At 40.2% G+C, this 15,253-nt stretch overlaps 2 protein-coding genes and 1 long non-coding RNA gene across 3 annotated transcripts; 1 reads left to right on the top strand and 2 right to left on the bottom strand.

The window, feature by feature from the left end:
* Positions 1-972: 972 nt before the first annotated feature.
* LOC137914723 (uncharacterized) lies at positions 973-2,350 on the bottom strand. The gene is made up of 3 exons (XR_011106423.1): positions 2,315-2,350; positions 1,215-1,283; positions 973-1,107 (listed from the first exon to the last, which is right to left on the bottom strand). It is a non-coding gene; the product is annotated as an uncharacterized lncRNA (long non-coding RNA).
* A 1,600-nt stretch (positions 2,351-3,950) lies between these two features.
* On the bottom strand, positions 3,951-8,625 carry LOC137914729 (anti-Muellerian hormone type-2 receptor-like). Its single transcript, XM_068758225.1, has 11 exons — positions 8,589-8,625; positions 8,166-8,357; positions 7,835-7,999; positions 7,541-7,645; positions 6,752-6,849; positions 6,411-6,632; positions 5,671-5,785; positions 4,763-4,914; positions 4,447-4,603; positions 4,219-4,355; positions 3,951-4,109 (listed from the first exon to the last, which is right to left on the bottom strand). Exons 1-11 carry the CDS (start codon positions 8,623-8,625, stop codon positions 3,951-3,953), a joined length of 1,539 nt encoding a protein of 512 aa, XP_068614326.1.
* Positions 8,626-10,768: 2,143 nt separating this feature from the next.
* Positions 10,769-14,339, top strand: LOC137914737 (cell division cycle-associated protein 7-like). The gene is made up of 8 exons (XM_068758234.1): positions 10,769-10,888; positions 11,159-11,503; positions 11,698-11,793; positions 12,017-12,163; positions 12,588-12,731; positions 12,890-13,039; positions 13,495-13,631; positions 14,300-14,339. The coding sequence occupies exons 1-8, from the start codon at positions 10,769-10,771 to the stop codon at positions 14,337-14,339; spliced, it is 1,179 nt and encodes a 392-aa protein (XP_068614335.1).
* The last annotated feature ends 914 nt before the right edge of the window (positions 14,340-15,253 follow it).

Here is a 15,253-nt window from a genome sequence, read left to right as displayed (position 1 = left end):
TGCCCCAGATATGAATATGAATCACAAGAAGGGAAAGCTGGCTGTTCAAAGTAACAGCCCACGCATCAAGTTCTAGTATAAAAAGATCCGGTGACAGATGTGATAATTGCATTTTTACAGACACCATTTTAAAGGTAAAAGATATTCAGGAAGCCCTTTTGAAAAAGCAGTATTTCTGTGACAGTTTCTTGTATCCATGGCGTTAGTCGGAGTCACTGCTGCTGCTGCTGGAGGACTGTGGAGCAAGAAAGAAAAATATGAATTCATGCAGTCATGTTTCTAAGTTTAAACAATTAAAAATTATGTTTCAATTAAGAGTAATTTTCAATTGCAAAATTATCAATTACATTTGTACTGATCAGTGAATACCTTCATCACGTGAGTGAAAGTCCACTGGTTTCTAATGGAATTCTACTGTCTGACACCCTAACACCATTTCTATTTGCTATTTATAGTTGTTGTTAGGAATAATGTGCATATCGTAGTTACTCAAATTCCAAAATGTACTTTGTGTTCATACAAATGGGATGTATTATTAACATACTCTTACCTTGCAGTATTTGTGCAGCCCATGTTTGTAGGCCTTATTTGCTTTCTTCCTCATCTTCTTCATCTTTTTGTTGGCCTTATGTCCGGCCAACCCCATTCCTACTACAGCCATTCCACTGACTAGGGCTCCACTTGTGGGATGCACCCCACAGTGCTGATGACCTCTGTGGTGACCCCATTTTGTGTGGGTATGTGGGTATGAACCGAAGTGAACACGTGCAGGACTCACTCCTGGATATACAACTGGAGTCACAGGATAAAGATGAGCTCCTGAAGATCTGCCAGGAGCCACTGGATAATAATGAGGTCCTGGAGTTACATAAGAAGCTGCAGGATAAGGATAAGATCCTGGCGCTCCATAAGGAGGCACAGGATAAGGATGAAGTCCTGGTGCTCCGTAAGGCGTCAGCCCAAGATGTGCACTTGGTGTCATGGCTGCTGGACTCATACCAGAGGAATATTGGCCGGGTTGTGGGAATGTTCCTGGTGCAGGAGCAGCAGGATATGCAGGGTTAGGGTAGGCTGGGATTTGCAGACCAATTGGAGGGGGAGGACCTGCTTTACATAAAAGCACACATAGACACTATTAGTATTATTCAGTCCATCAATAACATAAAACAGCCCAGAGGCAGAATAAATATATGCATGTAATGTATGATACCCACCTTGGTTTGACCACATGGTTCGGTTTTCTGACCTCGAGATTCAAATACTTCAGCCGTCCCTCAAAATTTCTGTAGAGTTTGATAATACATTCAATTATTGCTTGATAAAATTAAGATATCCGTCCACCAGATCACCAACATCTTTCAACTTTAAGTAATTGAAAATCCTAATTAATTGCTTCAGAACTGCTGTCGAGAAAATGATATGACCACCATTTTTATGAAGCTTGAGTAAAGATGATGAATTATTTCCCAGAAAATAACATTTGGTATTGAAAAGAAAACAGTAAAAGAAGATCTGACTCTTGAATATCTGCACTTGCAATGGTTGATTTTATTTATTACCTCCGCCCAGGAGGTTATGTTTTCGCCGGCAATGGTTTGTTTGTTTGTTTGACTGTTAGCAACATAACTAAAAAGTAGTGGAGAGATCTTGATGATCATGAAATCTTCTGAAAATGTTGGGAATCAGATGATTAAATGTTGGTGATGATCGAGAAGAGATCCTGGATTCTGAATCAATTAAAAAAATGTCATTAACATTGCAATGGAACTTCAAAGTGTGTTCCTCAATATCACGGTTGATTATTGATCAATGTTTATGGAATTTCATCAATTCCATTATTATTATTTTTTTGTTATTTAATTAAAATTAAAATAATAATACTTGACTAGATTCCCAAGCCAGATGGGAAAGTTATTTGTGAGATACCATGGAAGTTCATAATCATAGTTACAACCGTAAATAGTAATAATCATTATTATAATCATAATCACAATCATAGTTGTAAACATAATCATAATCATAATTCAACAAGCTGGAGTTAATCAGGCAGGCCATTACACGAGGCACCACTGTTTTTAATACTGTACAGTTTTAGTACTTGCTAACATTTCATTGTACTAGCATGAAAGTATAGAACAGGACTTCATCCTTTATTTTATGTGACTACTGTATATTCCTTATCCACCAGCTGTATTGCAGCACTTCCTCAATTTAACTCTATGTTACAAGTATCACAAAAGTAGGTTTACAGTGAAATATCCTTTTATATTGTTTTATTCCAGATTCGTCACTGTTTATAATGAAATATTCCTACCTTAGAGTTTCGCCTGAGGTCTGTGTCTTGTCTGAGTTGGAGTGGAATATCTAGGTGTTCTGTTTCACTTCCGCATTGAGCTGCACAAAAGCAGTAATCAATGCGTCATTCTGCCGTTCCCATTGCTCAAGACCACACACATTATAAGCAGTAAATCAGTCTGATGATGTTGTTCAACCTGTTTCTGTCGCACTAGAGATAATTGAACTGGTGTTTACTCCTGAGCTTTGTCAGTGATAATTTACAGTGGGGGGTCACCAACTTTCCTTATGGTTATGATTCATATTTCATCATAGCCATGGATAAATCCATCCCATCATGGAACATGAATGTTCCCTTATGTGAACTAGGTACAAGCAAGGGGCTTTACACAACTGTAAAGCATTTCATTTGAATCAAACAACAAAATGTCTATTTTTACAAATCGAAGTTTTGTAGAGCATAATAATAATAATATAAAAACCCTAATATTGTATAATTCAAGTGCCTCTCTTCCATTCAGGTGTCCCAGTAAACCCTGACAGCAGCAGTCACCTTAGAAGTGAAAAAGAAAGCTGCTGACCACGTGAGCTCACTGGAATGCTCAAATGTAACAGTCAAAGTGTTTCATGTGAGAAAGTAGATATGTGTAATAGATGGTAACTCTTTTTTTTTTTTACACGTATTTGTCTTATTGTTACGTGTTAGAGCACAAAGATGGGCAGCATGATGACGCAGTGAGTAGCGCTGCTGTCTCACAGCAAGAAGGCCCCTGGTTCGATTTCACTTGGGGCCTTTCTCTATGGCGTTTATATGTTGTTACATCGCTCCTGCTCCTGCTGGAGTATATATATATACACATACACATATCACAAAATAATCCATATCAGCTAATGGGCTTAAACTATTATGAGAAATGCAACTGAGATGGATCAATGTGGATTTGATCCAGGAAAGATGGATTTTATGTAATGAATTACACATCAAATCAAATTGAAGACCTTTTGCTAAAGGCGTCGGACATGTAAAAGGCTTTCGTTAGATGGTCAGCTGACTTTCAACAGGGAGTAAACAGAGATCTCATTTAACTCCCAATTCAGCTTCTTTACAGTGGCTGCCTGTAAAATCCAGATCTGATTCTAATGCTATCTTAGTGACTTATAAGGCACTTATTAACATGACTTCTGTTAACATCTTTAGCTACTGAGCCCCGACACCCCTGACAACCCTCTTAGATCATCCAATCAGAGCCTTCTGCCTGCCTCAGACAAAACAAAAAACAAAATGTAAAACTAAGTGACTGCTCCTTTGTTGCCTGAGAACTATAAAGACAGAAAGACCCCCCCCCCCCCCCCCCCCGTGCCATCAAATCAGCTGAGCCCGTTGACTTTAAATTTTACTTTTTATTATTATCAAACACAAAACCAAAAGCATAATAATCACAGTTGCACAAAACCAGGTAAAAAAACAACAACCTGCCGCTGAGTATGAATTAATAACACTGTATTAAAAAAAAAAAACAGCAAATCTCACAACACAATTTTCTTTAACGTACACAAATTACAATTCATATGCCCAGCTGTAAGAAGGGAAGGAACCATTTACAAGTCAAGGGGCTACCTGTGCAGCTGCACACCGATGAAAACACACGTTAAAGCTAAACAGAGGTGACAGAAAGAGAAGCGTGCAAATGATTGACATGTTTATGACAGCCGGCCTGGAGAGAGAGCAATCTGTCTGCAACACACTGAGCAGTCAGTCGGGCATCTGGGTCACAGTCCCAACACTCGGTCAGCACCTCCCGCAGCACAGATCCCTGACAGTTGTGAAAATGCAATCAATACTTTGACAATTGAGACATTTTGTACATTTTCATTGTTACCCAGTCAATACATGCAAGTAAGAAGCACCTGTAAAATAAATACCTGTGGTGACAGTCCCCAGTGTGGCGGTATGGAGGGTCTGCAGTCCTTGTGGCACACATGCAGAGTGAGGCTCTCCTTGGTTACAGCGGATCCCAGCTCGGATTCGTATGGAAGCAAATGCCGTGGAACGATTCCGCCTGTAGATGGAAACATTCGTGTGAATTCATCTAATATGAAGACGCAGAGTGTCCCCAAGTGTATAGAGTGAAAAGAGTCTACAGAGTTTACCTTCAAATAAATCAATGCAACGCATCCAGATTTCCCACAGCAGCAGTGCCAAAGCATAGATGTCTCCTTGCATTAGATAACTGGAGTTTGTTAGATTTACCGAGCCCTCCAGGATCTCAGGCGACATGTAGCGTAGCGTGCCCCTCTGAGTAGGACCCTGCAGACCAATAGAAATGTGAATGTATTGCTTTTTTTATGTTTTGGATGTTGCCATTGTGTTGACGTTTCTCGGTTTTCATGTGTTCTTTTTTTTTTTTCAATAGTAAGCTGTGCCCCCCCCCCCCCCCCCCCCCCCCCCCCCCCCCGATGGTCTCACCAGCATATTTGTGCCGTTTTTCCCATGATGCCTTGATAATGAGTGCAAGATGGTAGAGTATCCAAAATCACAGAGTGCGCAGGTACCATCTGCTTTCACAAGTACGTTGGAGCTGCTTAAGTCTCTGTGGGCAACAGGAGGTTTATGTGCATCTGCAAGAAAAGACACACATTTGCGATTAAAAGAAGAATTGTTTGGATAAGTAACTGCAGCAGACTTTTTGAGATAAGAAAGACACAGCTGAGTTTTTAATTTCTGTGTGATTGGAGAAAATGTGTCGACATTCCTGCTCTCGCAATATAAAGTATGTATGGCCATGCCTCTATAAATTTATGAGGATATTCAGTATAGTTTTTGGAAATCCTGCTTACAAACAAACAAACAAACACAAACATACAAACCTACCAACTACCAATCATGGGGAAAGCAATTTCCTTGGTGCAGATAATAGAAGTAGGACCAGGCTGTTTAAAATGTAATGAGTTCTTCCTTTTTGCAAAACAAAATCTTTTTTCCCCCTTACTTAGCTATTTTCAATTGAATATAGCTGAACAAAGATTTTTACGCACTCTGAACTCCAAATTGTATTTTATTGGCATAACATTGTTGTTATTGTTGTTTTTCAAGAAGTTGTTTAAAACTTAAAAGTAGTAAAAGTAGGTCTTTAATTTGTCAGCTTTAAATTACTTTACATTAATGACTTCCTACCTGAACATTCTGAGCCTTGATCTGAGTCAACGTGCTATTTACATTGTCTTTATTACAATGTGAAGCCATGTGAGAGTGTAGAAATATCCTCTATAATATAGTCATGCATAGCCGCATGCACGCACACGCACGCGCACACGCACACGCACACGCACACGCACACGCACACGCACACGCACACACACACGTCTGGCCAGTACCGTGTCTTCGAAGGTCAGAGTGAAGATAGGAAAGTCCCTGCGATAAAGACTGGCACAACTTCAGAGATGATTTCCAGTTAGAGGAGTTTTTGGACAGGAAGGAGCGGAGAGAACCCTGAAATCAAAGAGATGGCTGTCATTTCTGCCCATGAATGATAAAAAAAAAAAAAGTGCTTCAAAGTGTGTGACCTCACTGGCTTTGTGTATACAATAAAGATATGAGTGTGAGAAAATGTGATGTGAAGGCAGCACAGTAGTGCAGTGGGTAGTGCTGTTGCCTTCTGAGTTAAAATCTACGTCTGCGTCCTCCCACCATCAACATACAATATGACTTGTCCATGGTGTACCCCGCCTCCCACCCAAAATCATCTGGGATAGGCTCCGGCCCCCTTGTGACCCACATACAGCATGGGTTTGCAACCTTTTTCATGCCTCACACCTCTGGCAACCCCTACAAAAGTAATATCTCATATGAAGAGGAAGAATGCAATGTATACCAAGTTTGAGCAACAAATTCATTTTAGCCAATTGTTGAAAGGTATTAGCAAAAACAATGTAAGAGATGCTAACTGGCATAATTCAAGGTTTGCTCCACTTAAAATGTTACCTCGCACCCCCCTGGTATAATAGGATAAGACAATTAATGAATGTGCTGTGATGAGGATACCTGCTCGCAACAGATCTAATGAATGAGCGCTTTCAGGCATCCACAGAGGCAATGAAATACATTTACCACTTACATATTCAGCAAACTGCAGGACAATCAACCAACTTCCTCCATTTGGCTTTCTCCCAGAGCCCAGGAAGTGGACGACCCCAGTATGCTTCATTAGCGGTAGCTCATACACTTCCTTCTCTGCTGTAAATATGTGTTTCTTGCACGCGGGGAAAACTTTCACAGCCACCACAGTTTCCTGGTATCTGCCTTTCCAAACAGTTGCAAAGTTCCCATTTGCCACAAGCTGAAAAAAGTATGTATATTCGGGTAAAGTAGCAGTACATGCAGTATTAGATCACCGAATTGTATGATTTACCATAAGCATGTCATACAGAATAAATTCCTGCTTTTTGTTTGGCCTACCTGCTGCAGTTCAATGCTAGAAACATCAATCTCAGAGGGTTGTGCTGTCTGGAAGGAGCACAGCTGTGCTGCAACGTAATAGTTGAGCTGACTTTCCTCTGAAATAATAGATAATATGGACACCTTAAAATGCACTTACTGCAAGGGACTTGACTTTACTATAAAATCACTTTCAGTTTTGGTCTAGTCTGAAGGAATAAAGACATGTTGATTCAAGAGAAAATAAGGATGAGGTAAAAACGAGCGTGAAAACAAAGATAAGGCCAAGGCCGGTTGAGCAAAGAGAACAAACGGTTCCGAGTTCAAGTAAAAACACAATGAGAACCCATTCTTTGGGGAAAAAAAACAAAAAACAAAGAAAACGTACGAACATGACTGACGAACACATTCCTTCAACCAGAGAAGGTATAAGGAGCAACAAAGTGGGAAACATTTATTTTGAATAGTTTGTTATCAAAATTTGAGGTCTCAAGGCAATGAGCCGCTCCTCTGTGTGCGCTTCGTCAACAGCCACAAGTATAAACACTTAACTCGTAGTAAACACATTAGATTAGTCTTTGCAGGTTGAGTGCGCCTTCATAGAAAAATAGCAAATCTAGAAATGACGCCCTTTATATTCTGCCATTTATCACTTTGACAGGAGCAGGGTTTGAAACATATAGGGCTACTTCTAAGGTAGTCATTTGGAGTAAAGAAATGGCGCATAATATTGAAAATGACATGTATTTTCTAGTCAGAAATATTTATATATTTGCTTCCAAACATATTGAGAACTTAAAAACTGCTCACCTTTGCCATTAAATCGGTTTTGGCTTTTGGCAAAAACGATCACAAAGCACAGGACCAGGACTAACAAAGCTCCGGCCACAGTCATCGTCGATATCCTGGTGTCATCTGAAAAGAAGTTACACAGCATCAGTTAGTGCTTTCTGTTAAAGTTGACTGGTGCCCCTATTTGAGTCTATCAGGTGTATTTATTGCTTTCAACCCCCAGAACAGTGCAAGGTGGGTCAGGGTTAGGGTATGTGTGCTGTTGGAAGTGATGTTTACTCATTATTAGTTGGCATTCTAACTATTTCAAACCTCCAGAAGAAGAATAGTTCAGCTGCGATACTTCTGAGCCCGGGGGCAAGGTGATGTTGCTGTTGCAGAGGTCTGTGTTGCACACACACTTGATGGCATGACCCTTGAAGCGCGTCTGTGCCTTGCAGGTTACGTGCGGACAGGACCTTTCGGCAAAATCGCAAGCTGCAACATAACAAGTCGGTTTCAATGTAACCCTTTAAATTCATATAAAAGTATTATATACTGCATAGTAGATATTATTCTCAGCATCTTGTATCAGTCAGATGAACACTAGGCTACTTTTAGAACATGCGGACGAGTAAACAAGTCTTAGTTTAGGGTCATTTACCAAGTACGTCGATCTCTGGCTGGCCATCGGTGATGATATAGTAGCCCACACAGCAGAGGGTGTTTTCACAGAGCTGCGTCGACCCACTCACGTTGCCGAAGGTGCTGTATATTTTGTTTTTGCCACTTACTTGGAATGCACACGTCCTCTTCTGAGCAGAGGACTGACTTGAGATACGTATAAAGAGGAATTCTGGGAGGATAAAAGAAAAACCGATGCTGTGTAGATGCCGTTTAAAGATCATTTAATAAAATCCACACAGGGAAAGTATTACATTATGCAATGATTCAAAGCAGGAGAGCAGCGACGGTCTAAATTAGAGCTTATTGATAATCCAGACGTCCGAGCAGAAACAAAATAAGAATCTATGAATCTAAACAAGCCTCAGAGAAAGCAAATCTTTTTTTCATTAAATACACTCACCCAGAGGAAAAACGAGCAGCCATGTCGGCAGGATCATGATCAGTCTGAGACAGGCAGCAAATGACTTTTTATCAGTCTTGGGAATGTGAGAGGAGTTCACACGATTCCCAGAAGGACTCCCACTGTCACACACACACGCTGGCTGCATACGCAGCACACACCACCTGCCATATTGAGGACTGTGGGAATACATTTGATCAATTTAACCATCTCCAACGTGAGAAATAGCCTCTGCATAGGAATGTTTCCTTCGGCTGCCTCAGTTCTATAGTGCCACAGCTAAACTCTAATGATGAAGAGGTTTCTGACAAAGTCACTGGAGTCTCAGAAAGAAGCGATTCAACTTAACAACGTACAGCAATTGGGTTGTTGTTTTCCTCTTCAGTCCATAAATGAAAGGTCAATTATGCTCGGAAAAGGAGGAAGATTTCTGAACTATTAAAGAGACAATAATGAAACGTATTCTTTAAATTAATTAAATTGAAATGATGAGATACTAAAGAGAGAGACGTTTTAGATATAAAAGAATCTAGCATAAATCGTCAGTTAATCGAAACTATTTTTGAAATATTATAACATCCTTCTTGACCAAGACTATATTTAAAAATATATATATTTTATCTGCTAACTCTGATTTTACATTTCAGCGAATTTCTGGCAGCACACTAATGCTCATATCCTGTTGATCTATCAAAACTCATCAATCAGCAGACTATGGTTGCTTTTACCAACCAACCCAGGGTCGGTGGTCGGAGGTCACGGAGGTGGGCCATTGAGTGTTGATAAGAATCGTTTTGAATATCTTAAATTTGACTCTTTGACGCTCTGATCTCCAGCCCATTTTATTTGCTAGTTGATTTATTGAACACAAAATGCAATTGGCTTTTATTTGAAGTTAATCTAGTCTTATTTTTTGTTACAGAATCTGTTTATACTTTCTGTTTTTTGGTAAATTGTTATACTCCTGAATATTCTACAAGTGCTTGAGTGTCTCCACTGCCACCCCCCCCCCCCCCCCAGCTGGATCCAAATCTCCCTCAAAATTATGTCAATTTTAAAGCTTGGGGATAGATTTTGCTAACAGCGAGTGGGGGTGTTAAGCGTTTGTTTTATAGCGCTCTTATTCTCTGTGTAAAAAGAGGCTTTTATTTTGTAGGAGCACAAACGTAACCTATGACATCCCTTTTAGGTTACGTTTCTTCCTGGTGATGTATGCGGCCACGCGGCTGTTCCGCTGTGCTCACTATAAGTGATTGAATAAAGAAGCCCACGAGAGGCTAAAGAGAGCACGAGCAGAATATTTGTTCTTTTGCACTCCAAGCGGCTCTTTCCTAGACCTGCACGCCTTAACAGATTTGTTCCGTTTATTACTTCATGGCCTCTACTACGCTCTCTCATTTTCCTCATTCATTAATTCCTCCATCTTCCTAGCACACTGCTGGCCTCTGTCAACACTTTGATATCTCTATCCTTAATCACTCTAACATGCTGGACATCCTTCTCTCCCTCTTTACTATCTAACCTGCATACAGGTCATCAGATGCCCTCTGTTTGACCTTTGCCACCTCTACCTTTACCGCCCTTCATGACCTCTCTCCTATATGTAAACTTTTAGTTCCTTATACTTTGTAAATTCCTTCGGCAGAGGGCCGATTGCATTTAGGCTTTGTGATAAGTTCTAGAATGACCTCCTGGAGGGAATCAGGTAAGCAATGAAATCCATTCATCTGTTTTGAATCTTTATTTATTTAACCTACTTTTATCAGAGAGCATTTCCTGCTGTTTCATCGTTTTATAAACGTCCACATTTAGATTTGTGTTTAACCTTTATGTGCGTTATTTCCGATAATCACTAAACAACACGCACGTATTAAAAACCATTGGCCTGACTTTCCTGAAAAGCTGCTTGTTTTTAAAAAAGCAGGTCACCCCGTGGGGGGGCGGAGTTAGAAAAAGCAACTTTCGTCTCAGGTGTTCCTTAAATGGGCGTTGCCCTAATTCCAGCCAATCGCTTCTAATGGCCAATCAGATAATTAGGACAGGTACTTGCTGTGTTGCTGGGATCAAGATAGCGAGTTGCGGTTCACGTACGGCGACGGTAAAGATGGCTTAATAACTATTACTTATTTTACAGGATAGTTAAAATTTACTCGGCTCTATTTCTCTTCAGGGTTCTGGAGATGGACCACGTCACAGGAGAGCCGGCTTTGGCGTTAGCCGATGTGTTTGCAGAGGACTCTGAAAATGAGCGAACATTTTACGGATTTTCTGACAATGAAATCAACGAACTCTGCGATGATGTGAGTAATTTTATTTAAATCAAAGTCTTCTTATTGCCAGCACCAGATTTTCTACGTATTAGAATTATAACAGGGACCAAGATTGTTTAAATTATAAGATCAGGAATGATTTTCTTTTGTGGGCTAGTGGTCTCAACTTAATCTCAATTTAAATAGATTGGACACACCTTCTTTCTATTTTCTATTATTCACATTATTATTTTCATAATGTGTTGCATAAAAAAAGGTGAATAAACTGTAAAACCTGAAGTCTCTTCTATAAACCGCCAGAACTCAAGTTTTGGACATGAAGATGAAGTCCAGCTTGGCCTTTCTTCTAAGGAGCAGAAAACCAGCCCCAAATCATGTTGTGGTGCCCGCACCTTCAAACTCAGGGTGGTTCTTCGACAGTCTTCCTTTCTCCGACAGTCCACTGATGATGATGAGGCAGAGGAAGAAGAACAGAGGATGAAAGAGAGGCATCTGAAGAGGGAAGATGACACCAATGGTGGAAATAAGATGAGATGTGTTACATTTGAAGATGAGCATGAGGAGCGTGGATCTGACCCCGGAGACGACGTTGCCGGTTCTTTCGTGGCCAAGAGAGAACAAAACATTAAGGCCAACAAAGCAATGGTAATTCAAACTCATAAACACTCATACATGTTCTTTGCATACATGAATACACGTGGCTGTTCACAAATTGGTGCCATAGATTTCTCCAGGGCTACAAAACCAAAACTCAGGACATTGTAACATTAGTTTGAGGTAAGGACACCTATTTATAATCTGCCATATTTCAAACCCATTTTTATCCTCCCCATTTCCAGTTGGCTCAGTTGATGGCAGACCTGCAGAAGATGCCAGGAGGTGCAGGGTTTCTGGAAAAGCAAACCGCAAAACCCAGGACAAAAGAGAGCGGTTCTGTGAGTTTAATATCATAAAATATCTCAAGGGAAAATAGTTTTGTTTTCACCACAAGGGATGGTGGACAGAAATTTAGATCACATGTTTTTGTGAAAGTTCTGGAATAAGGAAAAGGTGAAGCATATTCAGAAAACATGCTTTCTATCCTTTATCTTCAGGGGTCTGAAGGATAGATTTAAATAGACCGAGACACTGAGATACTTTTGTCCAAACTGGCTGCAGCGTCCACCACGTTCTAGTGCAGCTGGACGAGAGATCAGGAGGAATCCGGAGCGGATGTCTCGCAGACAGACCCGCTCCATGGGAGGAGGTGTCACTCCATCAAAGGAGGAAGAACTGGAGCTCAGCTTGGAGGAGGAGCTGCTGGAGGTCAGCTATACCTTTGAGCAAGAGGACTGGATTTTTGAACCACCATTTTTGCACAACTTTTTATTTAAGAATATTTAGAAAGCATTTATTATTGGACTGCAATTAAAACCTATACTGTGAATGTGTTTATGCTTGCTTTCTATTTGTTTTAATGTACATTATAGACAACAAAATCCAAATTTCACATCAGCATCAGCATGTTCAGGATTCTGCGTTGATCCATTCATAAATCTTGAGTGGGAACAGTCATTGCGGTTAGAAGTGGAGACGATGTTTTATCTGGAAGTGTTCTTTCATTTTGTATTTGTCGTATTTACTGTGTAAGAGTCAGAATTCTTTTTTTTTTTTTGACTTGTAATAGCATTCCGACAAATCAATTGATAGTTTGTGTAAAACTTAAACTTGGTTTTGTTTTTCGGTTAAGGTACGCCGAGCGCCTCTGCGCCATGGTGCACCGCGACCGAATCAGAGCAAACCTCATCTTGTCCGTCCTGTGGAAGATGTCACACAGGAGGAGATTGAGCTGGTCGCAGACAACATGACTGATAAAGTCTACAACAGAGTCACAGTGAGTACAGACCTGCACATCTGCACTCCAAAGCCTAGGAATCCTATCCAAGTGCTCGTGAACAAGGAACTATGAGCGTCGTTATTCAGCATGAAATGTTTTGAGACTTCCACCACCTGCCCGCTCTCTGCTGCTGATGTTTGTTTGCGTTTTTCCAGGGGTCCACGTGTCATCAGTGCCGTCAGAAAACCGTCGACACCAAGACGTGCTGTCGCAGTCAGGAGTGTCGGGGGATTCAGGGTCAGTTCTGCGGACCGTGTCTGAGGAACAGATATGGAGAGGACGTCAGGACGGCGCTGCTTGATCCGGTCTGTCTGTTAAAATCACATTTCTATAGTCACAAATGAAGCATTTAAGCCATTAACATTCACTGGTTTTGCTTGAACAATGCTGCCCTTGCTGTGCTCTGACTCACGGGGGGGGGGCGTGGCCTAAACATGGCAGCTTTTGTTCAGCACTTTTTAACTTTACCAGTTTGGAGACTCGAGAGCGGAAACAATGGTTACAGCAGGAGGTGTTGTGATCGTATGCGCGGTATTGTAACGAAAATCTGCAAAACCCTTTCTAGGCTATGTCAAAAGAATATCATGTAGCGATATTTATCAAAGGACCTCTGAGGGAACTCCGGGCACAGCAACACACATTGTGTCTGATCGTCATGATGTACCTTTACTGCCTTAAGTGTTGCCACCTTTACTTTATCTCCTTTGCCTCTCTTGAATTCTGGCCAGATTCATTTTTGACCATTTGTTGACCTCCTCAGGAGTGGAGGTGCCCTCCCTGTCGTGGCATTTGCAATTGCAGCTTCTGCCGCCAGCGTGAGGGGCGCTGCCCGACCGGTATTCTGTTCCCTCTGGCTCAGTACCATGGCTTCTCTGATGTCCACTCCTACCTCAGCAGGTGTGGAATGAAACCATAAGAGTCACATGGAGAAAAGCGTTCTCAAGTTGCTGATTGCTATAATAACAACCTGGAATTCAAATGGCCTTTTTTTTTTTTTTATCCCCTGCAACAAAATAAGGAAAAGTATATTGGAATATTCATCTGACTCTTATGGTTCTGTTTCCTGCACATTTCCAGACCATTACTTGAAAACTCATGGAACCTTCTTGACACATCATACCAGGAAGTGAAATATCGGACATTTATGGACAGCTGTCATTTATATTTTTCCATTGTTACAATTCAAGTTTGTTTAATTCTGATGGTTAGTTTTATATATTCAAAGGATTTAAATATGGGTTTGTCTTTTAAAAAAATATATTTATTTATATATATAATATATAAAAAAAAGGTCTGTATGCCACAGACCTTTTTTTCCCCCAATTGTTACATGTTGAATTTGTGAGTGGAATTTGTGTAGTGAAGATTGGGACAAGTTGCTATGTCTACATGCCTAAAGCTCCGGAGTGGTGTATTTTTGTAGCTTGGAATTTCATGCATATTACTTATTTTTGCAAATGTACTTTTAAACCTCTAAATGTTGATGGATCAATTATAGGAAAAACAGAAAACCATAAATATTTTCGGTTTTCATTTGAACCGTCTCAAATTTTCTTCTCCCACAGCCTCCGTAACAAACTGGAGGACAATGACGGAGAGATGTGACTCGCCATGGGAAGCAATGGTTTTATTTTCTGTTTTTTGGGGGGGAATCAGTGAGCCATTCACGACCTGAGATTTTAAGTGAATAAAAGATTTTGGAGAACAAACAAATGAGACAAAGTTTACTTTAATCCAGCTGTTGGCATCTGCAGTAGTTTTTAAACAATGAAAATCATTTAATTTCCAAATGTATCAAAGAAAAATACTTGCTATTCAGAGAATCTAAACAGTTGTGAAAGTTATTTCCAGAAAATTAACCAAAACACAAACTTGTGTATTTAGGCAACGTTGTCTGAGATTTACCTCCAGCTATTATTTCCAGTTAAAACTTAAACAAATGATTTGCATGACCAAAAACAGCTAGAAAGTACATTAGCCAAAGAAACATTTTGGTTTTGCATTTTAAACGTGAATGTAAATATCAGTATGAACCTTTGGTTTTGAGCTTACATAAGTATGCTGTATGGACATAAAAAAAGAAAGATAATCATGAATAAACACACTGATAGCATCTGAGACGAGCATTTGCAGACCTAACTATAACAGAATTCCCAGGTAAGGCCTGTACTCTATTGAATACCGTTTCATGACAGAGGCTTATAAATGTACATATTTAATCTACATGTATATATATACTGTATATAAGTAACATAAGATGATTGATTGCGCATGAGAAGTTCATACAACAGGCAAATTGTTATCACATGTGCAAGACGATCTCGCATAAGCCAAGATTTCTGTAGCTTTTCCATTACAAAAAATATATATACACATAAAAAACAATGCAATGATCAAATCAAAGCATAATGGCTTGAATGTGTGTACCTGCATGAGGTTTAAGTATTATTGGAAGGATTTCAGTGGCGTCCCGACACGCCGACGTCCTCACGCATGTCCGGCTACTCATACCAGCACTC

Source organism: Brachionichthys hirsutus, unplaced genomic scaffold (assembly GCF_040956055.1).
Source record: "Brachionichthys hirsutus isolate HB-005 unplaced genomic scaffold, CSIRO-AGI_Bhir_v1 contig_1437, whole genome shotgun sequence".
NCBI lineage: Eukaryota > Metazoa > Chordata > Actinopteri > Lophiiformes > Brachionichthyidae > Brachionichthys > Brachionichthys hirsutus.
Note: the sequence above shows the minus strand (reverse complement) of the source record. Positions and strands in the feature narration are given on the sequence as shown.

Bases quoted from the DNA above. Each gene is read 5' to 3' on its own strand.
- LOC137914729 (XM_068758225.1), bottom strand. From the start codon at position 8,625: ATGATCCTGCCGACATGGCTGCTCGTTTTTCCTCTGG. The intron at 8,000-8,165 runs GTAAATGACCCT...GTTATGTTGCAG, and splicing joins GCCAGAGATCGACGTACTTG to CTTGCGATTTTGCCGAAAGG. The intron at 4,604-4,762 runs GTGAGACCATCG...ATTGGTCTGCAG, and splicing joins AAAACGGCACAAATATGCTG to GGTCCTACTCAGAGGGGCAC.
- LOC137914737 (XM_068758234.1), top strand. From the start codon at position 10,769: ATGGACCACGTCACAGGAGAGCCGGCTTTGGCGTTAGCCGATGTGTTT. The intron at 12,164-12,587 runs GTCAGCTATACC...TTTTCGGTTAAG, and splicing joins TGGAGGAGGAGCTGCTGGAG to GTACGCCGAGCGCCTCTGCG. The intron at 12,732-12,889 runs GTGAGTACAGAC...GCGTTTTTCCAG, and splicing joins AAGTCTACAACAGAGTCACA to GGGTCCACGTGTCATCAGTG.